We start from the raw sequence: 27,739 nt of genomic DNA, 5'->3' as shown, positions 1-27,739 counted from the left end.
GTGGTTCTCATCACGGCCGCATGGCGCTGGATGTTGCCGTGGATGACGTGGGAAGCGTTGGGTGTCTGGTCCAGGTAGGACACCAGGGCGGGGGGGTTCACAAACTCAAGTCAGCGCCTTGACTGTGTAGGACCCACAAAAATGGCTGCCTACTGGAAACAGGCAGGCGGGGAACTGAGGAGGGCTCCATTGCCAACCCCCAGTTGCTGTGCAGCTGTAGCAAAGGGAAGCTGAGTCGAGGTAGCAAGATGATGCCGTTCACTCTGGTCCCTAATGATGGCGGATTTGAAGTGTCAGGGCACATAGGGAATTTGAGGTATAAAATCCACCCCCCCATACAGAACAAAGCTCCCCCCGACCTGCCCATGTCCCCGTTGCTAGGTGACGCACGGTACCCAGCTGGCGTTTCCATCCAGGTATTTATTGAAATCGCGTAGGGACGGACAAGGTGAAATGTACAAACAGCCGGCCGTGGGGTGAGGTGGGGAATTCGGTGGCGGAGACTCGTATAAAAAACCCGGGGGCGGGGGTGAGAGGAGCAGTCTGGGGGGAACAAGGCGGGGCTTAAAACGAGGGGCGGGGCCGTTTCACTCAGAAGAAATCCACATCTTCGGGGGCGTCCAGGTCTCTGTACTCGACGATCGCGCGGGGGTCGCCCCGGACCATCCTGGGGGGGAAGAGACGGAGTGGGTGAGAGCCACGGGCCCGTTCTGCCCCATAGCCCCCACCCCCCAGACACGCCTCTCTCCGATGAGTTCACCGGCCCCCACCTACCTATTGCGCGGTTTGTTGAGGTAGCCGCCCTGGCCCCGGAAGGTGTCGTAGTTACCGCGGCCGGCGGCGTAGGGGGCGTGAGGGTAGGGGGGGCCGCCTGCAGGAGCGATAGACGGACACGCGTCAGCAGAGAACTTCTTATCCAGGGACCCCTCGCCCGGCATTGAGATGCAGCCACCTCTGGGGTGGGGCGGCCGGTTACCCAGGGACCCCTCGCCCGGCGCTGAGATGCAGCCACCTCTGGGGCGGGGCGACCGGTTACCCAGGGACCCCTCACCCGGCGCAGAGAGGCAGCCACCTCTGGGGCGGGGCGGCCGGTTACCCAGGGACCCCTCACCCGGCGCAGAGAGGCAGCCACCTCTGGGGCGGGGCGGCCGGTTACCCAGGGACCCCTCACCCGGCGCAGAGAGGCAGCCACCTCTGGGGCGGGGCAGCCGGTTACCCAGGGACCCCTCGCCCGGCGCTGAGAGGCAGCCACCTCTGGGGCGGGGCGGCCGGTTACCCAGGGACCCCTCGCCCGGCGCTGAGAGGCAGCCACCTCTGGGGCGGGGCAGCCGGTTACCCAGGGACCCCTCGCATGGCGCAGAGAGGCAGCCACGTCTGGGGCGGGGAACCTCTTGTCCAACACCCAATCCTCACCCCACTCCCAGCAGCAAGGGGCATCCCCTACTGCACGCACCCTGCATCCCAACTTACCCCCGTATCCCATAATAGGCGGGCGGGGCTGTCCGTACGGCATCAGCCCCTGGGGTGTCTGGTGTGGGTAGGGCAGCCCAGGGGTGAGACCTGGAAGGAGGCGTAGAAAGGAAGAGCAGAGCGGTAAGACAGTGGGGTCCAAGCCCCCACTCCCCTCCCAGAGCCGGGGAGAGAACCCAGGAGTCCTGGCTCCCAGCCCCCCCTGCTCTAACCACCAGCCCCCACTCCCCTCCCAGGGCCGGGGAGAGAACCCAGGAGTCCTGGCCCCCAGCCCCCCCTTGCTTTCTCTCACTACCTCCCCCTGGGGGTGGGAGAGGAGAACGCAGATCCCTGCCCCATACAGCGAAGACCATGGATCCTGTGTGAACCCCAGGGGCACGACACCGCCCCCCACCCGCTGTCTCCCTGGGGGGGCGCCACGTACCCTGCCCGGGCCCAGGGGGCTGGTTGGGTTTGATCTCGGGCAGCGCCGGGCGCTTGGCGTCCATGAGGAAGCTGTTGAAGAACGACACCTCCTTCTTCACCTCCTCGATCTTCTCGGCGTGCTTGTTGAAGATGTGTTTGCGCACGAACTCGGGGCCCTGCCGGGGGGGTGGAGGGGGAATGAAACAGGGGTGAGCTGGGGAAACCGAGGCAGGGGAGCCCCTCACTCCCCCTGCCCCCCCTGGAATCCCCCCAGGCACCTTGAATTTCTTGCCGCTGAGCGGACACAGCCACTTGTCCTTGCCCAGCTCCTGGGTGTTGGCCGTGACGAACTTCTCCACCTCCTGCTCGGGGTCCTTCTTCCCCATCTTCTGCGCCTCCTCGTCCGACAGCGACTCCCGCATGGTGGAGAGCGGGGCCAGCTTCTCCTCAAAGGTCTTCTGCCACTCGGCCACTGCGGGGGGGGGACCCAGGAGTCCTGAGCGCCAGCCCCCCATTCTACCCGCTGCCCTCCCAGAGCCGGGGAGAACCCAGGAGTCCTGAGCGCCAGCCCCCCATTCTAACCGCTGCCCTCCCAGAGCCGGGGAGAGAACCCAGGAGTCCTGAGCGCCAGCCCCCCAATCTACCCGCTGCCCTCCCAGAGCCGGGGAGACCCCAGGAGTCCTGAGCGCCAGCCCCCCATTCTAACCACTAGCCCCCGCTGCCCTCCCAGAGCCAGGGAGAACCCAGGAGTCCTGAGCGCCAGCCCCCCATTCTAACCGCTAGCCCCCGCTGCCCTCCCAGAGCCGGGGAGACCCCAGGAGTCCTGAGCGCCAGCCCCCCATTCTACCCGCTGCCCTCCCAGAGCCAGGGAGAACCCAGGAGTCCTGAGCGCCAGCTCCCCATTCTACCCGCTGCCCTCCCAGAGCCGGGGAGACCCCAGGAGTCCTGAGCGCCAGCTCCCCATTCTAACCACTAGCCCCCGCTGCCCTCCCAGAGCCGGGGAGACCCCAGGAGTCCTGAGCGCCAGCTCCCCTCATTCTAACCGCTAGCCCCCGCTGCCCTCCCAGAGCCGGGGAGACCCCAGGAGTCCTGAGCGCCAGCCCCCCCTTCTCTAACCCACCAGCCCCCGCTGCCCTCCCAGAGCCGGGGAGAGAACCCAGGAGTCCTGGCTCCCAGCCCCCCGCTCTAACACACCAGCCCCCGCTCCCCTCCCAGAGCCGGGGAGAGAACCCAGGAGTCCTGGCTCCCAGCCCCCCTGCTCTAACACACCAGCCCCCGCTCCCCTCCCAGAGCCGGGGAGAGAACCCAGGAGTCCTGGCTCCCAGCCCCCCTGCTCTCACCTACCAGCCCCCACTCCCGTCCCAGAGCCGGGGAGAGAACCCAGGAGTCCTGGCTCCCAGCCCCCCCTGCTCTAACCCACCAGCCCCCACTCCCCTCCCAGAGCCGGGGAGAGAACCCAGGAGTCCTGGCTCCCAGCCCCTCCTCTCTAACCCACCAGCCCCCACTCCCCTCCCAGAGCCAGGGAGAGAACCCAGGAGTCCTGGCTCTGAACCCCCCTGCTCTAACCCACCAGCCCCGCCCCCGTCCCGGTGTGGGGGGAACCCAGGCGCCCGGCGGTACCTTCCCCGTGGCTGACGCGGTTGGGGGGCATGGGCCCGCGCACGTGGATGATCCCGCAGCGGTTCGGCATCTCGTCCTCGTTGAGATACTCAGAGGTGTTGTAATAATCCACCGAGTGCACGATCCGCAGGTAGAGCAGCAGCTTGTCCAGCACCTGGGGGCACGGGGGGGTCAGGTCCGGAGCCGGCCCCTGCCCCCTTCCCTGCCCCCCTGAGCCAGCCAGTCCCCGCCCTGGGGCCGGGTGGGAGCCGGCGCCCCCTAGAGGGGACAGGCTCCTGCCCCATTCCCTGCCCCCCTGAGCCAGCCAGTCCCTGCCCTGGGGCTGGGTGGGAGCCGGCGCCCCCTAGAGGGGACAGGCTCCTGCCCCATTCCCTGCCCCCCTGAGCCAGCCAGTCCCTGCCCCGGGGCCGGGTGGGAGCCGGCGCCCCCTGGAGGGGACAGGCCCCTGCCCCATTCCCCACCCCCCTAAGCCAGCCAGTCCCTGCCCTGGGGCCGGGTGGGAGCCGGCGCCCCTAGAGGGAACAGGCCCCTGCCCCATTCCCCACCCCCCTGAGCCAGCCAGTCCCCGCCCTGGGGCCGGGTGGGAGCCGGTGCCCCCTAGAGGGGACAGGCCCCTGCCCCATTCCCCACCCCCCTGAGCCAGCCAGTCCCCGCCCTGGGGCCGGGTGGGAGCCGGCGCCCCCCAGAGGGGACAGGCCCCTGCCCCATTCCCTGCCCCTGAGCCAGCCAGTCCCTGCCCTGGGGCCGGGTGGGAGCCGGCGCCCCCAGAGGGGACAGGCCCCTGCCCCATTCCCTGCCCCCTGAGCCAGCCAGTCCCTGCCCTGGGGCCGGGTGGGAGCCGGCGCCCCCAGAGGGGACAGGCCCCTGCCCCGCTCACCTTGATGAGCTTCTCGTCCCTCTCCACGTTGATCTCGGCCGGGTTCCCCTCCTTGGGGGGCTCGTCGGCCGCCTCCCCGGTCTTGCCCAGCAGTTCCTCCTCCTCGGCGCTCACCTCCTCGATCAGATAGTCCGTGATGTTCTTCAGGATGGGGTTCTGGGAGGGCAGGCTCTGGGGGGCGGGGGGAGACGGGACAGCTGAGCCAATGGGGGACCACCCAGGCGCCCGTGGGGCAGGGCCCCCCCCTTAGCCGCCTCCCACGAGCCTGTGGGGCCATCTGGGAAGGGAAGGTGGCCATAGATGACGCCCCCAGAATCCTTTGCAGGGTCTCCATGGGGGGCCGCGGTGAGGGGGAATGATGGTGGGAAGCCGTGGGGCAGAGGCGTGACCCCCTGCTCCCCCCAGGCACTGACCGAGACCTGGGGGGCCTCGCGGGGCTCCCCTGCCCCCCACAGCTGGGTGCGGTCGTCCAAGGTGTGGATGAGCTTGGCCGCCAGCTTGATGTCGTTGCGGACGATCTGCTTGTGCTGCGTGATCCCGTTGATGTTGCGGACGCGGCGGGTCAGATCGCGGTTCACGCCGGGGCTCAGCTCGCACTCCCGCAGCTTGGGGGGGGGGGAGAGACACGGACCGAGCTGAGACGCGGCAACATCTGGGGACCCCTCAACCGGCGCTGAGATGCGCCCACCTCTGGGGCAGGCGGTCGGTTACCGAGGGACCCCTCGCCTGGCGCTGAGATGCGCCCACCTCTGGGGCAGGGCGGCCGGTTACCCAGGGACCCCTCGCCTGGCGCTGAGATGCGCCCACCTCTGGGGCAGGGCGGCCGGTTACCCAGGGACCCCTCGCCTGGCGCTGAGATGCGCCCACCTCTGGGGCGGGGCGGCCGGTTACCCAGGGACCCCTCACCCGGTGCTGAGATGCGCCCACCTCTGGGGCGGGGCAGCCGGTTACCCAGGGACCCCTCACCCGGTGCTGAGATGCGCCCACCTCTGGGGCAGGGCAGCCAGTTACCCAGAGACCCCTCACCCAGGGCTGAGATGCGCCCACCCCTGGGGCAGGGCAGCCGGTTACCCAGGGACCCCTCACCCGGTGCTGAGATGCGCCCACCTCTGGGGCAGGGCAGCCGGTTACCTGGGGACCCCTTGCCCAGCGCTGAGATGTGCCCATCTCTGGGGCGGGGCGGCCGGTTACCCAGGGACCCCTCACCCGGTGCTGAGATGCAGCCACCTCTGGGGTGGGGCGGCCGGTTACCCAGGGACCCCACAGCTTTGGGGCAAGGAATGTTCACGGACAGAGTCCCCCCCCGCAAATCTCCACTCAGGGTGCAGCCCCCGACGCCCCCCACCTGCCCCCCCAGGCCGCGGCCTTACCCGGATGTTCTGCAGGCTCCAGCAGATCTCCTTGATGTTCACGCTGCGGTTGAAAGTCACCCAGCCCCTGCGGAAAAACCTGACGTCGACGCCCGGAGTTAGCGCCCGGGCGCAAGGAAACACCCCCCCAGTGCCCCCCCCGGCGGATGCCACCTACCTCCGCTCGGGCTGGGGGTCGGAGAGGGCCACGCGCATGAAGCCGGGGTACCGTTTGCAGAGCTGGGGGGACAGAAGGGGGGTGTTAGGAAGGGGACCGGATCAGTACCCCCCCCCCGTTGCGCCCCCCCAGGCTCACCGCCACGATCTCGGCCTGGGAGATGTTGGGGGCGATGTTGCGCATGAAGAGGGAGCAGGTCTTGTGGAGGGGGCGCGGTTTGCACTCCCCGGCCTCCTTCTCCCTGGCCTTCGTCGCTGCCGCCGTCGCCTCCTCCTCTTCCTCCTTCGGCGCCGGCTCCTCCTTGGGCTTCTCCTCTGCGCCCCACGCCGCAGAGTTAGGGGGGGTGGCCGCTCCCCGCCCCCTCCGAGCCAGCCGGTCCCTGCCCCACGGCCCGGTCCCTGCCCCCCCCGAGCCAGCCGGTCCCTGTCCCACGGCCCGTTCCCCGCCCCCCCCGAGCCAGGCGGTCCGGGCCCCACAGCCCGTTCCCCGCCCCCTCCGAGCCAGCCAGTCCCTGCCCCACGGCCCAGTCCCCGCCCCCGAGCCAGCCAGTCTCTGCCTCACGGCCCGTTCTCCACCCCCCGAGCCAGCCAGTCCCTGCCCCACGGCCCATTCCCCGCCCCCCTGAGCCAGCCAGCCCCACCCTGGGGCCGGGCGGGAGCCGGCGCCCCCTAGAGGGAACAGGCCCCTGCGGCTCTCACCCTCCTTGCCCTCGGCACGGCCGCTCTCGGACTCGCTCTCGGACTCGGAGACGCTCCCCTCGTCGTCGCTGTCGTCCCCACTGTGCTGCCGCTTGCGCTTCTGGCTGGCCTGAGAGGGGAAGGGGGCGACCGGTCAGCAGGAAAGGGGGCAGAGCCTGCGAAAGGGGGCGGGGAGGGGGGGCAGCGCTTCAGGATTCACCTTTTTGGCCTCTTTCTCTGCTTCCTCCTCCTTCTCCGGCTTCTCCTCTTCCTCCTCCTCGGACTTCTTGGCTTTCTCCTCCACCGGCTCGTCGCCGTCCGCCTGGGGGAGCGGGGGGCACCCGTCAGAGACCCTGCATCCCCTCCACAAGACGGCCCTCCACCCCGAGGGACCCTGCCTGCCTCCCCTCGTCTCCCCCAAGGTGACAGGATAACAGCTGGCTACCCAGCCCCTTCGGATAGCGCCCATCACCCTGGCGCCTGGGCGAGCGGGCCCGGTGGGGAAACCGAGGCACAGCAGCGCCAGGATGCGTCGGCTCCCCCTGACCTGTTTGCCTTCCTCTTTCTTGTCCTCTTTGTCCGAGCCCTTGCGGTCGGCGTCGGACAGCCGGGCCTCGTCCTTCTTCCCTGCCTCGGCCTTGTCCTGCCTCTCCTCCTCTTCCTCCTGATCCAGGATCTTCAGGTCGTTCTCTGTGCCTCCCTCCATCTTGATAACGGCTGGAGGAGAAGGAAAAAAATGGACGAGGGTCAGTCTGGGGTCCTCGGCGCGGCACAGCCAAGACCCCTGCTCCGCCACGGCCAAGACCCCTGCTCCGCCACGGCCAAGTTGCTTCCCAATAAGAGAAAAAAAACAGCGGATAAAAGATCTACTACTGCTGCCGCCGGGGGAGGATCTCCCTTCAGCTCCAGCGGTAGAAGGCGCCCGTCTTTGGACTCCAAGGTCAGGCGTTTCCAGCCCTTTCGGCTCCCTGCACGGACAAGATCTTTGGATCCGAATGTGGGTTTTGGGGTGCCCCCCTCCCTGATACCTTCGAAACCAAAGCCCGTCCGTTCCAGGCCCCACTTACCGGCGTCCAGCATCTTCACGATCGCGGTGGCCTTGTCGATATCCAGCTGCAAGTTCTCGAACCAGCCGTTGTCCATGAGGTAGAGGAAGACTCGGAGCCGGTTCTGCAGGGCGCCGTGGGCCTCCTGCTTCCTCCTCCCCGCTTCGTCCGGGTGGTACTTGGAGCGAAACCTTCGAGCCGGCAGGGAAGGGCGGCGAGGCAGGTGGGGAAGGGGGGAAATGCAGACGAGGAAAGATCAGAACAGGGCGCGGTGGAGGGAAGACGCTTAGCTCGGGCCTCTAAAAGGAGCTGCATATGCAGGTTGTGTTGGAAAAAATTCGGGGCGGGGAGGACAGGGGGGAAGCCAGGACAAGCCCCCCGCCCCTGGATCTTACTTATTGACGATTCGCGCCAGACGCTGGTGAGGAAAAAATGATTTCACCACATCGGGGTTTTTGTTTTTTGTAGCTACGCTCTAAAGTTCGCTACGGGGCAGGTTCGACCCTCTCAGCCAAGTGCCTGGGGGACGCCGTTCGAATTGGATCCTCGCTCGGATTGCGCGGAGCCAAGCGAGCCGAGAGCGGGTCGGGGTGGGCGGATTGAGGGTTCAGATGCCTGGCTTCGCTCCCCAGCTCTGGGAGGGGAGCCAGGACTCCTGGGTTCTCCCTCCTGCTGTTTAGACGGGAACTGTGTGTGTGTCTGTTGGGATCAATCAACCATCGCTCTGCGGGGCAGAATGGGGGGGCCAGATCCCATCTGGATGCCTGGGACCTGGACCACTGGGGTTCTGTTCTTCACTCCACTTCTAACCTGTCGCCAATCGCTTCCCCTACCCTTTGGCTAGCTGGAGGACGCAGTCTTTGGGGCAGAAAAGTTAGGGGACACCTGGCTGGAGCCTAGCACTCCCCACCTGTAGATTCGGGCTCAACCAGGGGCTCAGATCTCAGTCAGGGGGGAGCCTTAAGGCCGACCGTAACCCCAGAGTTTTACTGGCTTTAGGCGCTTAACTCCCCTGGGTCTCCAGACGCCTAAATTCCTTGAACTAAACCAAGATTCTGGGCTGGAATTTAAGTTTTCGCCCTGGTTTTCAAAGGGCGGGGGGGGGCAATCGAGACCCCCCCCCCACCGTTCCCACCTCGGGAGGAGGAGGGAAGGCAGATCCGATTGTTTTCTCGTACTGTGTTGGCTGGTTGGTTGTTTTTGTTTGTTTTTTGTTTTTTAAAGAGCTGAGGTCCGATCGAATAAGACAGAACGTGTGTCATACATACACTCAGGATCAACTCCAGCTTTTTCCGACGGGAGCCTGAGAAATTCCTTCGGTGGTTTTTAACCACTGGGCGCTTTATTTTGGCTACGGAGTGGCGGGCCCTCGCTCTCTCTCGCCGGGCGGTTTAGTGAAACCGAAAACAAAACAAACGAAAAAAAAAAGATCCCGGGTCGGGTGGGTTTGGTTTTTTCCCCCGCGGCTGGCTGGCTGATTCCTGACCACTGTACATTCAGCTAGGCACTGCATTGTGCTCAGTGCTCGGCCCTGGCTATCTAGCTAAAAAAAAATCACGGGCAAGAGAGAGGCGCCGGAACAAAAAAAAAAAACAAAAAATCAAGAGAGATTTAGATTCTCCAGGCTGACGGCAAAAGTGACTTCTGATTTTGAATTCTCTTGATTCTGGCACTTGGGAGGAGGGGAGAAAAGGGTCAGTTAACAGTTATCAGCCCCCCACACACACCCCTCCCCAAAATAAAGAAAGAAAGAAAGAGACGCCTGTAGGCTGGGGCCCAAGAACCACACGCAGACAATGCTCCTACGTTCACGGGGGGGCGTCTGTACACCTGATTTGTCGGCAGGGGAAACTGAGGCATGGTGCATTATGCCCTCGCGCTGGAAGGGATGTGGGGGCTTAGAATGGGGGGGGCTGGGAGCCAGGACTCCTGGGTTCTCTCCCCAGCTCTGGGAGGGGCGTGGGGGCTCGTGGGTTAGAGCAGGGGGGCTGGGAGCCAGGACTCCTGGGTTCTCTCCCTGGCACTGGGAGGGGAGTGGGGCTGGTGGGTTAGAGCAGGGGGCGCTGGGAGCCAGGACTCCTGGGTTCTCTCCCTGGCTCTGGGAGGGGAGTGGGGGCTGGTGGGTTAGAGCAGGGGGCGCTGGGAGCCAGGACTCCTGGGTTCTCTCCCCGGCTCTGGGAGGGGAGTGGGGGCTGGTGGGTCAGAGCAGGGGGGCTGGGAGCCAGGACTCCTGGATTCTCTCCCCGGCTCTGGGAGGGGAGTGGGGGCTGGTGGGCTAGAGCGGGGGGGAGGTGCTGGGAGCCAGGACTCCTGGGTTCTCTCCCCGGCTCTGGGAGGGGAGTGGGGGCTGGGGGGCTAGAGCAGGGGGGCTGAGAGGTAGTGTTGTCTAGTGGCAAGAAGTCAGGATGCCTGGGATCTATATTCGGGTCAGATACGGGGCTGTGGGCAAACCATGTCTCGTTGTGCCTCAGTTTCCCCTCCTGCCCTGTTGCCTCTCTGGACTGGACACTTTGGGACAGGGACTGTGGCTTGCTGGTGCCTGGCACAAGGTCCCTCCCCCCCCCCTCCCCACCCCAAACTCAGAGGGGCCTTGTCATCCGTCGTTCTCTGATGCGGCCAGCACAATGGGACCCCCAATCTGCTTGCTCTGCGGCTTCTAGCCACAGCTGTCACACGTCCAACAAAGCCTGGCTGCTTTACAGAGGGGGAAACCGAGGCAGGAGGAGCAACTCATCGGAATGGAGAGGGCTAGCTCCTACCCCCACGTTCTCTCCGCGCTCGCCTGCTCTGGGCCGATCCCAATCAGAACCCCGCCTTGCAAGCCCACAAGGCCAACGCCAGCGGGCTGGGGAGATGGGGGGCCAGGATCAGCTCACGGGGAGCATCCAGGCTGGGGGGACGGGGGGGGTGGGGCATCTCTTTGCTCAAACGAACGAGGCGGTCTGCACGGCATCGGAGGAGCCGGGTGTCGAGGCGTCAAAACTGAGCAAAAAAGGCTTAAAATGACCCCCCCAAAAAAGCCCTTTTCCATGGGGAGACCACGGGAGAGATCAGATCCCCAGACCTCTCGGGAACTGGCGCAGGCCCAGAGCTGGGCTCGGGGGGGGGGATAGCTAAGAAGCTGGTGACAGAAGAGGCAAGGAATGTGGACGCGGGGTCAGCCATAGCCGGCCAGCCTGCGTTGTAAGGCAGGGATCGGAACCACGAGGCCATGGGTGGCAATCCCCCACCCCGGCCCGAGATCAGAACCGCTGGCCTGTGGGCGGCAGCTTTCCCAGCTCCCCTCCACTGGATCAGAACCGCCCGGCTGACTCCCCCCAATCCCATCCAACCGGATCAGAACGGCAGCTCCCCCCCCCCGCACCACCACCTCTTTGCGGCACTGGATCAAAACTCACGGCCTGTGAAATCCAACCTCCCTGGCACCGAATCCGGACAGCCCGCCCGCTCCCCAGAACTCCAGCCCTGCTGGGTCCGGCCCGGATCTCACACACACACACATGGGGGAAGCTGGGGCCGCCCCCTGACGCGGACGTACCACTCCTCGTCCTTGTGCGCCAGGAAGAAATCCTGCATCTGCTGACGCCGGAAATCCAGCTTGTAGTCGTTGTAACGCTTGACGGCCTCCGTCTCGTCCACCGAGTCGTCCAGGGACAGCAGGAACTCCTTGAAGCTCTTCATGACGGGCGGGGCCATGCCCACGTCCACCTCCGCGATGTTGCCCAGTCTGCTTCGGGGCGGGGACAAGACCGTCAGTGTGCGCAGGGGAAGGGGGAGGCGGGTCGGGAGGAGCAGGAATTGGGGTATTTACCTGGCTTGGATGGGCAGGAGATGGTGCTGCTGCATGACGTGCATATCGGGGTGCGCCCAGGGCTGGGGGGGCCCGTAGGTGGGGCCGGCGGTCGCCCCGCTGTATGGCATCTCATACCCGCTGTGGTAGGGGTCGGTGCTGTGCTCATCCCTGGTGGGGGGATAGGTGAGAGGTCAAAATAGCTTTGGGCGAGGCTGGGGTCTGCTAGAAAGTCCCGGGGGGTAACCAGTTAGTTCGTTTATCGGGTGAGGTCACGATTAACTAACGCGTCACGTGTAAGCGTCACAGGTTGGCTACAGTTAAGTTGCAGGATGACAGACGATTGGTAATTGGAAGGGATACGACGGAGGTTGATAAAATCAGGACCGACGCGGAGAACGCAAACAAGGACGTGTTATTTACGCCTTCTCCTAACGCACGAACTAGGGGTCACCCAATGAAATGAAGAGGCAGCGGGTTGGAAACAAACCAAAGGACGTATTTCTTCACGCAACGCACCATCAACCTGGGGAACTCCTCGCCAGAGGATGCCGCGAAGGCCAAGACCATAACACGGTTCAAAAAAAGAACTAGGTACGTTCATGGAGGACGGGTCCGTCAGTGGCTACTAGCCAGGCTGGGCAGGGAGAGTGTCCCTGGCCTCTGTTTGCCAGGAGCTGGGAATGGGCAACAGGGGATGGGTCACTGGATGATCCCCTGTTCATCTGGGGCACCTGGCATTGGCTACTGGGCTAGATGGACCTCTGGTCTGGCCAAGTCTGGCCGTGCTTATGCTGGATAATTATCTATTAGATAGCTAAGTAAACAGGGCTGAAACGCAAGGCCTGTCAGATTTTAGCTTAGTCGTCCTAGAGTTAAGATATACTTGACATGAGTCAGTGGTTCTCAGCCAGGGGTAGGCATTCCCCCGGGGGGTACACAGAGGCCTTCCAGGGGGTACATCCACAGGGGTCGGCAACCGGCAAAGATCAGGAGCTGATTTTTAGTGGCACGCTTCTGCTAGCCAGGGTCCTGGCCACCAGCCCCGCTCAGCCTGCTGCCAGCCTGCATGGACAGAACCCGGGCTGGCAGGGGGCTGAGCGGGGCCGGGACCATGGCAGGCAGGGGCTGGCGGGCGCAACCCCAGACTGGCAGAGGGCAGAGCGGGGCCGGCGGCCGGGATCGCGGCTGGAATCCCAGACTGGCAGGGGGCTGAGCGGGGCCGGCGGCCGGGACCGCGGCTGGAACCCCAGACTGGCAGGGGGCTGAGCGGGGCCGGCGGCCGGGATCGCGGCTAGAATCCCAGACTGGCAGGGGGCTGAGCGGGGCCGGCGGCCGGGACCGCGGCTGGAACCCCAGACTGGCAGGGGGCTGAACGGGGCCGGCGGCCGGGATCGCGGCTGGAATCCCAGACTGGCAGGGGGCTGAGCGGGGCCGGCGGCCGGAACTGCGGTTGGCAGGGGCTAAGCGGTCTGGGGTTCCGTCTGCCGCCTGCTCTGCCGGTTTGGCACGTGAAACCTTTTACTGCCACGCAAACCCCATAAATTAACCCAGATTTGGCACACCCCTTCTCAAAGGTCGCCGACCCCCTGCTTTCGATATTTGCCTAGTTTAAGACAAGCGCCAGAAAAAGCCCCAGCGAAGCCAGTACAAACTAAAATTTCCTACAGACGGTGCCTTGTTGATACGGCTCCACAGACTACACGCTGAACAGAAGTCCAGTATTTATATTCCAATTGATTTATTTTATAATTATACGGTGGTAACGAGAAAATCAGCTGTTTTTCGGTATTAGTGTGGCTGGGACACTTATATTTTGATGTCTGATTTTGCAAGCGCATTATTTTTAAAGTGAGGTGTAACTTGGGGGTACACGAGAGAAATCAGACTCCTGAAAGGGGGCCGGCAGTCTGGGAAGGTCGCAAGCCACCGATATAAGTGACCAACGAATGACGCAGGACTACAAGGAAAATGTGTACTGAGAAAAACTGACCGTAAGGTTGATTTTGGATTACAAGATACCCCGTAGTCACATTTTAACACCTGCCCTAACCCACATGCGTGAATACCAGTGAGACTCAAAATCTATAAACCTATGAAAAAGGGGGCACCCCAATATTCTTGGGGGATAATACAAAGAAGGAAAAAACACCACCACTTCGAATGTGAAGGAGGAGGGTGACGGAGGGGAGATGGGATGCATCAGGCGAGGTATTTCCAGCAAAGATAAGGAGGTGTTAGCACCGTTATATAAGGCGCTGGTGAGACCCCATCTGGAATACTGTGTGCAGTTCTGGTCTCCCATGTTTAAGAAGGATGAATTCAAACTGGAACAGGTACAGAGACGGGCTACTAGGATGATATGAGGAATGGAAAACCTGCCTTATGAAAGGAGACTCAAAGAGCTCGGCATGTTTAGCCAAACCGAGAAAAGGCTGAGGGGAGATATGATTGTTCTCAATAAATAGATCAGAGGAATAAATATCAGGGAGGGAGAGGAGTTATTTAAGCTTAACACCAATGTGGACACAAGAACAAATGGATATCAACTGGACACTAGGAAGTTTAGACTTGAAATTAGAGGAAGGTTTCTAACCCTTAGAGGAGTGAAGTTCTGGAACAGCCTTCCAAGGGGAGCAGTGGGGGCAAAAGACATATCTGGCTTCCAGACTAAGCTTGATAAGTTTATGGAGGGGATGCTATGATGGGAGAGCCTAATTTTGGCAATTAATTGATCTTTGATTATTAGCAGGTAAATATACCCAGTATTCTGTGATGGGATATTAGATGGGGTGGGATCTGAGTTACTACAGAGAATTCTTTCCTGAGTGCTGGCTGGTGAGTCTTGCCCACATGCTCAGGGTTTAGCCGATTGCCCTATTTGGGGGCGGGAAGGAATTTTCCTCCAGGGCAGATTGGCAGAGGCCCTGGAGGTTTTTTGCCTTCCTCTGCAGCGTGGGGCACGGGTCACTGGCTGGACGATTCTCTGCACCTTGAGGTCTTTAAACCATGATTTGAGGACTTCAATAGCTTACACATAGGTTAGGGGTTTGTTACAGGAGCGGGAAGGTGAGATTCTGTGGCCTGTGTTGTGTAGGAGGTCAGACTAGATGATCATAATGGTCCCTTCTGACCTTCAAGTCTATGAGTCTGACTCGTTTAGGCTCACAAACTGAGCGGGGGCTGCTTGCTTTCTAGAAATACGTTACAGCAGGCGAAGAGCCATTGGAGCTTGGGTTGGGGGGTGCTGGACCTGGCAGCGCTGAGGGTGCCTTTATGTCCCCAATGCTCATGCTTCAGGGCCCTGGCCAGCCAGCGCCCGAGGTCAGGAAGGGTTGTTTTTTTTTAAATAAAACCTCAATGTATTCAGGGAGGTTATTTTTAAATTTCCTCCTTTGGAAGCATCCGGGATTCCCTTGTTCCTTCTCTTGGGTACTGGGCTGGCTGGTTCCTGCTCATAGGCTCCGGGTGTAACGGACCTTGGGGAGGGTTTCACCTTCCTCTGCAGCATGGGGCACAGGACCCTTGCCAGGATTACCTGGGTCTCTCTCCTTTAACAGTCTCCCTCGGGCAGCTCGCCCCACCTACTCTCCGCCTGGGGTGCAGAGCAGTCGAGCTTCCTTTGGCCCCACTCCAGCCGGGCCCGTGCGCCCCACAGGTCAGACCCACCTCGGCCTCCACGGGGCTCACTCACCAGTCCCGGCGCATGCGCTTCTGGGGCGGGCTGAGCTCGTGCCGGGGGGGCGAGAAACGCTCCCGGCGGTTGCGGTCGTAGTCCCGGTACTCGCCCCGGCTCCGGCGCTCCCGGCCGCGGTCCCATTCCCTGCAGGGGGGGAGACAGACCGATCACACCCTGATGTATCTCTCTGCCAAGGGGACAACTACACCCCCTTCCCGTTCCCCCCGATACACATCTCTGCCGGGGGGCAGCCACCCCCCCTTCCCGCTCCCCCCGATACACATCTCTGCCGGGGGGGCAGCCACACCCCCTTCCCCCACCCCCCGATACACGTCTCTGCCGGGGGGGCAGCCGCACCCCCTTCCCCCTCCTCCGATACACGCCTCTGCCGGGGGGTGGGGCAGCCGCACCCCCTTCCCGCTCCCCCCGATACACGTCTCTGCCGGGGGGCAGCCGCACCCCCTTCCCGCTCCTCCGATACACATCTCTGCCGGGGGGGCAGCCGCACCCCCTTCCCGCTCCCCCCAATACACATCTCTGCTGGGGGGGCAGCCGCACCCCCTTCCCCCTCCCCCCGATACCCATCTCTGCTGGGGGGGCAGCCGCCCCCCCTTCCCGCTCCCCCCGATACACATCTCTGCTGGGGGGGCAGCCGCACCCCCTTCCCGCTCCCCCCGATACACATCTCTGCCGGGGGGGCAGCCGCACCCCCTTCCCGCTCCCCCCAATACACATCTCTGCCGGGGGGCAGCCACACCCCCTTCCCGCTCCCCCCGATACACACCTCTGCTGGGGGGGCAGCCGCACCCCATTCCCGCTCCCCCGATACACACCTCTGCTGGGGGGGCAGGCCACACCCCCTTCCCGCTCCCCCCCGATACACATCTCTGCTGGGGGGCAGCCACACCCCCTTCCCGCTCCCCCCGATACACATCTCTGCTGGGGGGGCAGCCGCACCCCCTTCCCGCTCCCCCCGATACACATCTCTGCCGGGGGGGGCAGCCGCACCCCCTTCCCGCTCCCCCCGATACACATCTCTGCCGGGGGGGCAGCCGCACCCCCTTCCCCCTCCCCCCGATACACATCTCTGCCGGGGGGGCAGCCGCACCCCTTCCCGCTCCCCCCGATACACATCTCTGCCGGGGGGGCAGCCGCACCCCCTCTCCCCGTCCCCCCGATACACAATCTCTGCCGGGGGGGCAGCCACACCCCCTTCCCCTCCCCCCGATACAAACCTCTGCGGGGGGCAGCAGCCCCCCTTCCCGACCCCCCCAATAAACATCTCTGCCGGGGGGCAGCCACACCCCCTTCCAGCTCCCCGATACACACCTCTGCTGGGGGGGCAGCCGCACCCCTTCCCGCTCCCCCGTACACACCTCTGATGGGGGGGCAGCACACCCTTCCCGCTCCCCACGATACACATCTCTGCTGGGGGGGCAGCCACACCCCTTCCCGCTCCCCGATAAATCTGCCGGGGGGGCAGCCGCACCCCCTTCCCGCTCCCCGATACACATCTCTGCCGGGGGCAGCCGCACCCATTCCCGCTCCCCCGATAACATCTCTGCCGGGGGCAGGCACCATTCCCGCTCCCCCGATACACAATCTCTGCCGGGGGGGCAGCCGCACCCCATTCCCGCTCCCCCGATAAACATCTCTGCCGGGGGGGGCAGCAGCCCCTTCCCTCCCCCCGATACACATCTCTGCCGGGGGGGCAGCCGCACCCCCTTCCCGCTCCCCCCGATACACATCTCTGCCGGGGGGGCAGCCGCACCCCATTCCCGCTCCCCCGATACACATCTCTGCCGGGGGGGCAGCCGCACCCCATTCCGCTCCCCCCGATTACACATCTCTGCCGGGGGGGCAGCCGCAGCCCCTTCCCGCTCCCCCCGATACACATCTCTGCCGGGGGGGCAGCCGCACCCCCTTCCCGCTCCCCCCGATACACACCTCTGCCGGGGGGGCAGCCGCACCCCCTTCCCGCTCCCCCCGATACACATCTCTGCTGGGGGGGCAGCCGCACCCCCTTCCCGCTCCCCCCGATACACATCTCTGCTGGGGGGGCAGCCGCACCCCCTTCCCGCTCCCCCCGATACACATCTCTGCTGGGGGGGCAGCCACACCCCCTTCCCCCTCCCCCCCCGATACACATCTCTGCTGGGGGGGCAGCCACACCCCCCTTCCCGCTCCCCCCGATACACATCTCTGCCGGGGGGGCAGCCGCACCCCCTTCCCGCTCCCCCCGATACACATCTCTGCTGGGGGGCAGCCACACCCCCTTCCCGCTCCCCCCGATACACATCTCTGCCGGGGGGGCAGCCGCACGCCCTTCCCCCTCCCCCCGATACACATCTCTGCTGGGGGGGCAGCCGCACGCCCTTCCCGCTCCCCCCGATACACATCTCTGCTGGGGGGGCAGCCGCACCCCCTTCCCGCTCCCCCCCGATACACATCTCTGCCGGGGGGGCAGCCGCCCCCCCTCCCCCTCCCCCCGATACACATCTCTGCTGGGGGGGCAGCCGCACCCCCTTCCCGCTCCCCCCCGATACACATCTCTGCTGGGGGGGCAGCCGCACCCCCTTCCCGCTCCCCCCGATACACATCTCTGCCGGGGGGGCAGCCACACCCCCTTCCCGCTCCCCCCGATACACATCTCTGCTGGGGGGGCAGCCGCACCCCCTTCCCGCTCCCCCCGATACACATCTCTGCCGGGGGGGCAGCCGCACGCCCTTCCCCCTCCCCCCAATACACATCTCTGCTGGGGGGGCAGCCGCACGCCCTTCCCGCTCCCCCCGATACACATCTCTGCTGGGGGGGCAGCCGCACCCCCTTCCCGCTCCCCCCGATACACATCTCTGCCGGGGGGGCAGCCGCACCCCCTTCCCGCTCCCCCCGATACACATCTCTGCCGGGGGGGCAGCCACACCCCCTTCCCCCTCCCCCCGATACACATCTCTGCCGGGGGGCAGCCGCACCCCCTTCCCGCTCCCCCCGATACACATCTCTGCTGGGGGGGCAGCCCCACCCCTTCCCGCTCCCCCGATACACATCTCTGCTGGGGGGGCAGCCGCACCCCCTTCCCGCTCCCCCCGATACACATCTCTGCTGGGGGGGCAGCCGCACCCCCTTCCCCCTCCCCCCGATACACATCTCTGCCGGGGGGGCAGCCACACCCCCTTCCCCCGATACACATCTCTGCCGGGGGGGCAGCCGCACCCCCTTCCCGCTCCCCCCGATACACATCTCTGCTGGGGGGGCAGCCACACCCCCTTCCCCCTCCCCCCGATACACACCTCTGCCGGGGGGGCAGCCGCACCCCCTTCCCGCTCCCCCCAATACACATCTCTGCCGGGGGGCAGCCACACCCCCTTCCCGCTCCCCCCGATACACACCTCTGCTGGGGGGGCAGCCGCACCCCCTTCCCGCTCCCCCCGATACACACCTCTGCTGGGGGGGCAGCCACACCCCCTTCCCGCTCCCCCCGATACACATCTCTGCCGGGGGGGCAGCCGCACCCCCTTCCCGCTCCCCCCGATACACATCTCTGCCGGGGGGCAGCCGCACCCCCTTCCCGCTCCCCCCGATACACATCTCTGCCGGGGGGGCAGCCACACCCCCTTCCCGCTCCCCCCGATACACATCTCTGCTGGGGGGGCAGCCGCACCCCCTTCCCGCTCCCCCCGATACACATCTCTGCCGGGGGGGCAGCCGCACCCCCTTCCCCCTCCCCCGATACACATCTCTGCCGGGGGGGCAGCCGCACCCCCTTCCCGCTCCCGCCGATACACATCTCTGCTGGGGGGGCAGCCGCACCCCCTTCCCGCTCCCCCCAATACACATCTCTGCCGGGGGGGCAGCCGCACCCCCTTCCCGCTCCCCCCGATACACATCTCTGCCGGGGGGGCAGCCGCACCCCCTTCCCGCTCCCCCCGATACACATCTCTGCCGGGGGGGCAGCCGCACCCCCTTCCCGCTCCCCCCGATACACATCTCTGCCGGGGGGGCAGCCGCACCCCATTCCCGCTCCCCCCGATACACATCTCTGCCGGGGGGGCAGCCGCAGCCCCTTCCCGCTCCCCCCGATACACATCTCTGCCGGGGGGGCAGCCGCACCCCCTTCCCGCTCCCCCCGATACACATCTCTGCTGGGAGGGCAGCCGCAGCCCCTTCCCGCTCCCCCCGATACACATCTCTGCCGGGGGGGCAGCCGCACCCCCTTCCCTCCCCCCCGATACACATCTCTGCCGGGGGGGCAGCCGCACCCCCTTCCCGCTCCCCCTCGATACACATCTCTGCCGGGGGGGCAGCCGCACCCCCTTCCCGCTCCCCCCGATACACATCTCTGCTGGGGGGGCAGCCGCACCCCCTTCCCGCTCCCCCCGATACACATCTCTGCGGGGGGGCAGCCGCACCCCCTTCCCGCTCCCCCCGATACACATCTCTGCTGGGGGGCAGCCGCACCCCCTTCCCGCTCCCCCCAATACACATCTCTGCCGGGGGGGCAGCCGCACCCCCTTCCCGCTCCCCCCGATACACATCTCTGCCGGGGGGGCAGCCGCACCCCCTTCCCGCTCCCCCCGATACACATCTCTGCCGGGGGGGCAGCCGCACCCCATTCCCGCTCCCCCCGATACACATCTCTGCCGGGGGGGCAGCCGCACCCCATTCCCGCTCCCCCCGATACACATCTCTGCCGGGGGGGCAGCCGCAGCCCCTTCCCGCTCCCCCCGATACACATCTCTGCCGGGGGGGCAGCCGCACCCCCTTCCCGCTCCCCCCGATACACACCTCTGCTGGGAGGGCAGCCGCAGCCCCCTTCCCGCTCCCCCCGATACACATCTCTGCTGGGGGGCAGCCACACCCCCTTCCCCCTCCCCCCGATACACATCTCTGCTGGGGGGGGCAGCCGCACCCCCTTCCCGCTCCCCCTCGATAACATCTCTGCCGGGGGGGCAGCCGCACCCCCTTCCCGCTTCACCCCGATACACACCTCTGCCGGGGGGGCAGCGCACCCCCTTCCCGCTCCCCCTCGATACACATCTCTGCCGGGGGGGGCCGCGCACCCCCTTCCCGCTCCCCCCGATACACATCTCTGCTGGGGGGGCAGCCGCACCCCCTTCCCCCTCCCCCCGATACACATCTCTGCCGGGGGGGCAGCGCAGCCCCTTCCCGCTCCCTCCCCCGATACACATCTCTGCGGGGGGCAGCCACACCCCCTTCCCCTCCCCCACGATACACATCTCTGCAGGGGGGGCAGCCGCACCCCCTTCCCGCTCCCCCTCGATACACATCTCTGCCGGGGGGGCAGCCGCACCCCCTTCCCGCTCCCCCCGATACACATCTCTGCTGGGGGGGCAGCCGCACCCCCTTCCCCCTCCCCCCGATACACATCTCTGCCGGGGGGGCAGCCGCAGCCCCTTCCCGCTCCCCCCGATACACATCTCTGCCGGGGGGGCAGCCACACCCCCTTCCCGCTCCCCCCGATACACATCTCTGCCGGGGGGGAGGCAGCTGCACCCCCTTCCCGCTCCCCCCGATACACATCTCTGCTGGGAGGGGGGAAGGCAGCTGCACCCCCCCCCCGACAGACCCCTCCGCTCTGCCCCCGCACATGGCCCCCACCTCACCCGCCCCGCCCCCACCTGTCGCTCCAGTCGTCGCGGCGCCGCTCGTCGCGCTCCCGGGACCGCTCGTAGTCGCTGCGCTCGCGCCGGAACTTGTCGCGCCGCCGCCGGTCGTACTCGTCATCGCTGTCCGCCATGGGGCTGGGGGGGGGGAGACCCTCGCGTGACCCCCGGCCCGGCCCCGCCCCCGTGCCGCCCCCTGGCCCCGCCCCCACTCAGCCCCGCCCGCCCCTGGCCCCGCCCCCACTCAGCCCCGCCCACCCCGTGCCGCCCCCTGGCCCCGCCCTCCACTCAGCCCCACCCCGCCCCCTGGCCCCGCCCCGTTCCGCCCTGCACTCAGCCCCCTGGCCCCGCCCCCCACTCAGCCCTGCCCCGCCCCCTGGCCCCGCCCCCCCTCAGCCCTGCCCACCCCATTCCACCCCCTACTCAGCCCCGCCCACCCCATTCCGCCCCTGGCCCCGCCCCCCACTCAGCCCCGCCCCATCCCCTGGCTCCGCCCCCCTCAGCCCCGCCCACCCCATTCCACCCCCTACTCAGCCCCGCCTGCCCCATTCCACCCCCTGGCCCCGCCCCACACTCAGCCCCGCCCACCCCTGGCCCCGCCCCACTCAGCCCCGCCCCATTCCGCCCCTGGCCCCGCCCCACTCAGCCCCGCCCGCCCCGTGCCGCCCCCTGGCCCCGCCCCCACTCAGCCCCGCCCCGTCCCCTGGCTCCGCCCCCCTCAGCCCCGCCCACCCCATTCCACCCCCTACTCAGCCCCGCCCGCCCCATTCCACCCCCTGGCCCCGCCCCACACTCAGCCCCGCCCACCCCTGGCCCCGCCCCACTCAGCCCCGCCCCATTCCGCCCCTGGCCCCGCCCCACTCAGCCCCGCCCCACTCAGCCCCTGGCCCCGCCCCACTCAGCCCCGCCCGCCCCGTGCCGCCCCCTGGCCCCGCCCCCACTCAGCCCCGCCCACCGCATTCTGCCCCCTGGCCCCGCCCTCCACTCAGCCCCACCCCGACCCCTGGCCCCACCCCCCCTCAGTCCCGCCCACCCCGTGCCGCCCCCCACTCAGCCCCGCCCGCCTCGCCCCCTGGCTCCGCCCCCCCTCAGCCCCGCCCCCCATTCCGCCCCTGGCCCCGCCCCCACTCAGCCCCGCCCCGCCCCGCCCCCTGGCCCCGGCCCCCCCCTCAGCCCCGCCCGCCCCATTCCACCCCCTGGCCCCGCCCCCCACTCAGCCCCGCCCACCCCTGGCCCCGCCCCACTCAGCCCCGCCCACCCCGTGCCGCCCCCTGGCCCCGCCCTCCACTCAGCCCCGCCCACAGCCTGGCCCCGCCCCCACTCAGCCCCGCCCGCCCCGTTCTGCCCCCCGGCCCCGCCCCCAGCTCCCCACTCAGCCCCAGACCCTCCCCCCGCCCCGCGTGTCTCACTCTCGCTCTCGGCCCCGCGCTGCCGCCGCCTCCGGCTCCTTCTCCCGCACGCACAGGCCCGGCCGGGGCCCCGGATGCAGGAGGCGGAAGCGGAAGCGGCGCCGGAAGCGGAAATAAGGGGGCGGCACCGGAAGCGGCGCCGCCACCGCGACTCTATGGTGCCGCCCCGGCGCTCTCCGGGAAGGAACCGCCCTCGATGGCGCCTGATTGGGGAAGCGGCGGGGCGGGCGAACTCTATGGTGTGGGGAGGGGACACGCGCGCTAGGAATTCGCGACTCTATGGTAAAGGAGGTGGCTCGGGAGACGCTCTAGGCTGCGACTGTAGCCCCTCTATGGTGCGGGAGGGATGGACGCTCTAGGTCGGGAGAACTCTATGGTCCTGGCGGAAGGGACGCTCTAGGGTGCCTGACACTCTATGGTACAGGCGAGCGACGCTCTAGGACAAGGCGCCAACTCTATGTTCCGAGCAGGCAGCCGATTCTCTGATATGCGGAGGGGTGTGTGGACGCTCTAGGGCGGTGGGACTCTATGGTGCTGGGCAGGAGCGCCGCTCTAAACCACAGCCCAACTCTATGGTGCAAGCAGAGCCGCTCTAGCCCATCCTCACTCTATGGCGCATAAGGGGACGCTCTAGGGAGGGAAAACTCTATGATGGCAAAGCCCCCTCCCCCCCGGACTCCTGGGTTCTCTCCCTGGCTGTGGGAGAGGAGTGGGGACTGGTGGGTCAGAGCAGGGGGGGCTGGGAGCCAGGACTCCTGGGTTCTCCCCGGCTCTGGGAGGGGAGGGGGGGCTGGTGGTTAGAGCAGGGGGGGCTGGGAGCCAGGACTCCTGGGTTCTCTCCCCGGCTCTGGGAGGGGGGTGGGGGCTGGGTTCTAGCCGTGTGCTCAGTGACCCCCCCCCATCTTCCTGGCCCCCAGGGGACAAAGAATCCGGCAGCTGTTTTATTAAAAATTCCAACATTTAATGTATTTCCAGCAAACAATCAGACATTGTGAAACCCGGGGGTGGGAATCACAGATTTTAAGGGAAAATCCTCCCCCCACACACCAGGACCAAACTCCCGGCTGCCTTCACAGGACCTCGGGGGGACACTCCCACCTTGCGGGGGGGAGACGAAAGGGGAGCCACCCTCTTCCCCCCGGGACTGGAAACATACAAGGAGGCAAAAAGAAAGGGGGCAGCATTGGCAGGCGGACGCAGGGGCGGGGGGAGTAGGGAGCACGGCAGCAACACATCAAAGAGGGTCACTGGAGGTCCAGGAGGTATCCCAGAATTCCCTGAGAAGAGGAGCGGGAGGGAGAGCGGCGTTTCCCATCATCCTCCGAGGCGGATGCTCTGGATTATCTGGAAGATAGCTGGGGAGATAGGGGGCAGAGTGAGGCTGGTGGTGGTGTGGGGGCTCTCAGGGGCACAGCTTGGGGTAATGGGCGGGGCTTATTCTCTGGCTCCACCCCTTCCCAAGGCCTGTTGGGTTGTGCACCTACTGCAGGGATGGGCAGAAAGATCCAGAGGAACCTCAGGGAGCTGAAGTCTTAATTCAGGGCCGGCCTCTCTGGTCCCATTAGTAGGTTCCAGAGTCAACACATTTGCATGAAGTATCCACCTGTCTCTAGCTCCCAACAGGAAATTTCGGGACAAAGACGACACACGGGGCTGAAGGGCATCAGGTTCCCCATTACTAGGTTCAAGAGTTAACACCACCATTGCCCTCATTCTTAGGTTCTTGTGTAGGTGCCTCAGATAGGAGGTGCTCCTGCCCCTAGTCCCAATCATTAGGACCCGGGGTAAACAGCCTCTTGGATGCCCACCGTTAGGTCTCAGGGTAAACGCCGTCCAACGGAGCAGGCTGCCATAATGAGAAAGCAGCTTAACGCTCCCCTGCAGCTCTCCCACCACTAGGCTTCAGGGTTAACGCTCTGACTCCTTCCCAATGGAAGGTGTCAAGAGAACAGGCCCCTAAGAGGCAGATCTCTGTCCCTGGCCTCCATCATTAGGATCCAGAGTGAACAGACCATCTCGCCCGACTCACCTGAGCCACAGACCACGAACACGAAGAGGGCCAGCAGCCACGGCCCCACGGCGGCCTTTTCCTCCGGGGGGGCTTTCTGTGTGGGGCGGAGAGAGCATTAGAGATGGGAACTCGCACCCACCCACCCGCTTCTGCCGGTGCCGCTCACTCCCGACCTGCAGCCCCCCCCACCCTGCTGGTGCCCCTCACTCCCAACCTGCAGCCCCCCAGCCCTGCCGGTGCCCCTCACTCCCAACCTGCAACCCCCCAACCCTGCCGGTGCCCCTCACTCCCGACCTGCAGCCCCCCCCAGCCCTGCCGGTGCCCTCACTCCCGACCTGCAGCCCCCCCCCCCGCTGGTGCCCCTCACTCCCGACCTGCACCCCCCAGCCCTGCTGGTGCCCCTCACTCCCGACCTGCCCCCCCCCGCCGGTGCCCCTCACTCCCGACCTGCCCCCCCCCGCCGGTGCCCCTCACTCCCGACCTGCCACCCCCCCGCTGGTGGCCCTCACTCCCGACCTGCCCCCCCCCCGCTGGTGCCCCTCACTCCCGACCTGCAGCCCCCCCCGCCCTGCCGGTGCCCCTCACTCCCGACCTGCAGCCCCCTGCTCTGCTGGTGCCCCTCACTCCCGACCTGCAGCCCCCCCAGCTCCCCTGGTGCCCCTCACTCCCGACCCGCAGCCCCCTGCTCCGCCGGTGCCCCTCACTCCCGACCTGCAGCCCCCCCCCCCAGCGCCACTGGTGCCCCTCACTCCCGACCCGCAGCCCCCCCGCTGGTGCCCCTCACTCCCGACCTGCAGCCCGTACCGGGGTGCGGTGCAGCCCCCCCCGCTGCGTGATGCTCTTGCTGTGTCTCTCGTTCGCCACCCTCATGCGCTGCACCCCGGACATGATCCCACCGGGCCCCCCCCCCGGCCCGGAGTGCTGTAGACGCCGCGTCACCAACCGCGCATGCGCCGGGGAGGGAGGACGAAAAAAGTCGCGGGCCGCCCCAGGGCGCATGCGCCGCACCAAAAAAAAGGGGGCGGAAGTGACGCTCCGGTCCTCTCGCCTGCCGGACGTGGCGAACTTTGGACGGTCACGTGATGTCTTGAGGCCGCGCTCCTCCGCCGAGCGGCACTACTGCGCATGTGCCGCGCGTGCGGTGTCTTGGCCCGGGGAGGCTGTCACTGATCAGGTGACAGGGCAGACGCCATTTCCGAACAGCTCCTCTAATGCGCATGCGCAGACGGTGGAAGCCCCACAGAATGCGGTTATTGGTCCCGCCACCTTCCGGAGTGTCACGTGACAGGGAACCAGTGAAGCCATTTTGCACTGCAGCCCCCATGGGCGCGGCCATCTTGGTTCCTTTGGCCTCTGTGGCCCCCGTGGGTCACGTGTTCAGGGACCGATGCCAACCTGGGGGAGGCCATCTTGCCTCCCCATTGTCATGTGATAAAGGGAAAGTAATAGCCCCGCCCCTTGTGAACATAAGGTGCAAGGAACCCAGGAGTCCGAGCTCCTCCCTCCCCCACCCACCAGCCCCCACTCCCCTCCCAGAGCCAGGGAGAGAACCCAGGAGTCCTGGCTCCCAGCCCCCCCCTGCTCTGACCCACCAGCCCCCATTCCCCTCCCAGAGCCAGAGAGAGAACCCAGGAGTCCTGGCTCCCAGCCCCCCCTTCTCTAGATAGATTTGGGCTGTTTGGGGGTATTTGTCCCTAAATTCATGGCATCCACAAGAAGATCACATGCCCCCTGGCTCTCCAACTCCCCACCCCCACACACACCTCAGATCTGCCAGCCCTTCGTCTCCCCAGTGTAATCTGACAGTCAGCAGAATCTATTATGTTTTATTTTTTCCTCTGTCCAGGAAATTCCACCTCTGGTGCCAGACATTCATCTGCCCAGATAATGGTTAGGTTCCTGCAGGGTTGAGGGAGCGAGGGGAGGTGTGATTCCTCGCCTGGCGCTGAGATGCGCCCACCTCTGGGTCGGGGCAGCTGGTTACCCAGGGACCCCTCGCCCAGCGCTGAGATGCAGCCACCTCTGGAGCGGGGCGGCCAGTTACCCAGGGACCCCTCGCCCGGCGCTGAGATGCAGCCACCTCTGGGGCGGGGCAGCTGGTTACCCAGGGACCCCTCGCCCAGCGCTGAGATGCAGCCACCTCTGGAGCGGGGCGGCCAGTTACCCAGGGACCCCTCGCCCGGTGCTGAGATGCAGCCACCTCTGGGGCGGGGCGGCCGGTTACCCAGGGACCCCTCGCCCGGCGCTGAGATACGCCCACCTCTGGAAGCGGCCAGGGCTGGAGTAGCTGGAGCCCCGGGGCAGGTCAGGGGCCGCGGGACTAGCGGAGCCAGAGGAGCTGGGGAAATGAGATGTCACATCCTGCCCTGACCCCGCTCCCCTCCCACGGAAACGGCAGAACAAAGGGAATTTCCTGACTGCCGGGAGAATAGGGAGCGGGGGCCAATGGGTAGAGCAGGGGGCTGGGAGCCTGGACTCCTGGGTTCTGGGCCTTGCCATGACTGCCTGTGCTGAGCAGGGGCAGGCAGCTCTGGCCCGGGACACACACACACACCCCCACCGGAGCTGGGAGCTGCTGAGGGCCTGAGAGTGACCAGACCCTTTGGCTTTCCCCTGTCCCCGGCATTGACCTGGGGGGGGCCTGTGGTTCGCTCTTCTCTGAGCAGGTTTCCTGCCTGGCTCCAACCAGCCCAAGGAAAACAGGCCCTGGACACCCCACCCTGCCCCTTCCGCTGCCCCCTGCCTCCACACGGTGGCAGGGCAAGGGGGGCACATCAGAGACAAGTCAGGAGGGAATCCGGTCTCTGCACCCCGGCTGTGGGCAGAAGCTACCTGCCTCAGAGCCGGGGAGAGAACCCAGGAGTCCTGGCTCCCAGCCCCCATGCTCTGACCCACCAGCCCCTACTCCCCTCCCAGAGCCGGGGAGAGAACCCAGGAGTCCTGGCTCCCAGCCCCCCCCTGCTCTAACCACCAGCCCCCACTCCCCTCCCAGAGCCGGGGAGAGAACCCAGGAGTCCTGGCTCTCAGCCTCCCCCCCGCTCTAACCCACCAGCCCCCATCCCCTCCCAGAGCCAGGGAGAGAACCCAGGAGTCCTGGCTCCCAGCCCCCCCTGCTCTAACCACCAGCCCCCACTCCCCTCCCAGAGCCGGGGAGAGAACCCAGGAGTCCTGGCTCTCAGCCTCCCCCCCGCTCTAACCCACCAGCCCCCATCCCCTCCCAGAGCCAGGGAGAGAACCCAGGAGTCCTGGCTCCCAGCCCCCCCCCTGCTCTAACCCACCAGCCCCCACTCCCCTCCCAGAGTAGGGCAGAGAACCCAGGCGTCCCGGCTCCCTGGCTGAGATCGGGGTGGTTATAACAGCTGGGGTCACCAGGCAGGGAGTGGGGAGGGTGGCACAGGCCCTGGGCCCCATGGTGCGGGATGGGGGGGGCGGAGGGGATTGACGGATGGCGCTGGAGGGAGTGGGGGGGGAAGAGGGGGTGTGGGGGGAAGGAGATTTTATACCCAACTCGGCCCAGACCAAGATCTGGGGGGGGGCCATGTTAGTAGCTGGGGAGGGGCCGTGCGCGGAGGGGGCTGTGGGGCGGGTGCTGGGGGCTGTGTCC

The 27,739-nt window shown here is 66.4% G+C and overlaps 2 protein-coding genes across 3 annotated transcripts; both read right to left on the bottom strand.

Annotated features, from left to right (window-relative positions):
- Positions 1-400: 400 nt before the first annotated feature.
- SRRT (serrate, RNA effector molecule) lies at positions 401-22,226 on the bottom strand. Of its 2 annotated transcripts, none has more exons than XM_030548181.1 (20): positions 22,125-22,226; positions 20,731-20,853; positions 15,107-15,235; positions 11,434-11,583; positions 11,161-11,352; positions 7,644-7,813; positions 7,124-7,293; positions 6,797-6,898; positions 6,598-6,706; positions 6,038-6,213; positions 5,900-5,961; positions 5,743-5,821; positions 4,786-4,977; positions 4,373-4,543; positions 3,496-3,649; positions 2,154-2,347; positions 1,895-2,051; positions 1,471-1,560; positions 775-871; positions 401-667 (listed from the first exon to the last, which is right to left on the bottom strand). In XM_030548181.1, exons 2-20 carry the CDS (start codon positions 20,847-20,849, stop codon positions 592-594), a joined length of 2,589 nt encoding a protein of 862 aa, XP_030404041.1. In that variant the 5' UTR covers positions 20,850-20,853; positions 22,125-22,226; the 3' UTR covers positions 401-591. The 2 variants fall into 2 exon arrangements, with proteins under 2 accessions (XP_030404041.1, XP_030404042.1); XM_030548182.1 differs by having other exon boundaries at positions 11,161-11,349.
- Positions 22,227-23,063: 837 nt separating this feature from the next.
- On the bottom strand, positions 23,064-25,165 carry LOC115644088 (stress-associated endoplasmic reticulum protein 1-like). The gene is made up of 3 exons (XM_030548183.1): positions 24,940-25,165; positions 24,154-24,229; positions 23,064-23,479 (listed from the first exon to the last, which is right to left on the bottom strand). The coding sequence occupies exons 1-3, from the start codon at positions 25,132-25,134 to the stop codon at positions 23,439-23,441; spliced, it is 312 nt and encodes a 103-aa protein (XP_030404043.1). The 5' UTR covers positions 25,135-25,165; the 3' UTR covers positions 23,064-23,438.
- Between the last annotated feature and the right edge of the window lie 2,574 nt (positions 25,166-27,739).

This window comes from Gopherus evgoodei, unplaced genomic scaffold, assembly GCF_007399415.2.
Source record: "Gopherus evgoodei ecotype Sinaloan lineage unplaced genomic scaffold, rGopEvg1_v1.p scaffold_88_arrow_ctg1, whole genome shotgun sequence".
In the NCBI taxonomy this organism is placed as follows: domain Eukaryota; kingdom Metazoa; phylum Chordata; order Testudines; family Testudinidae; genus Gopherus; species Gopherus evgoodei.
The sequence above is the reverse complement of the archived record's forward strand: the minus strand, read 5'-3'. Positions and strand labels throughout refer to the sequence as shown.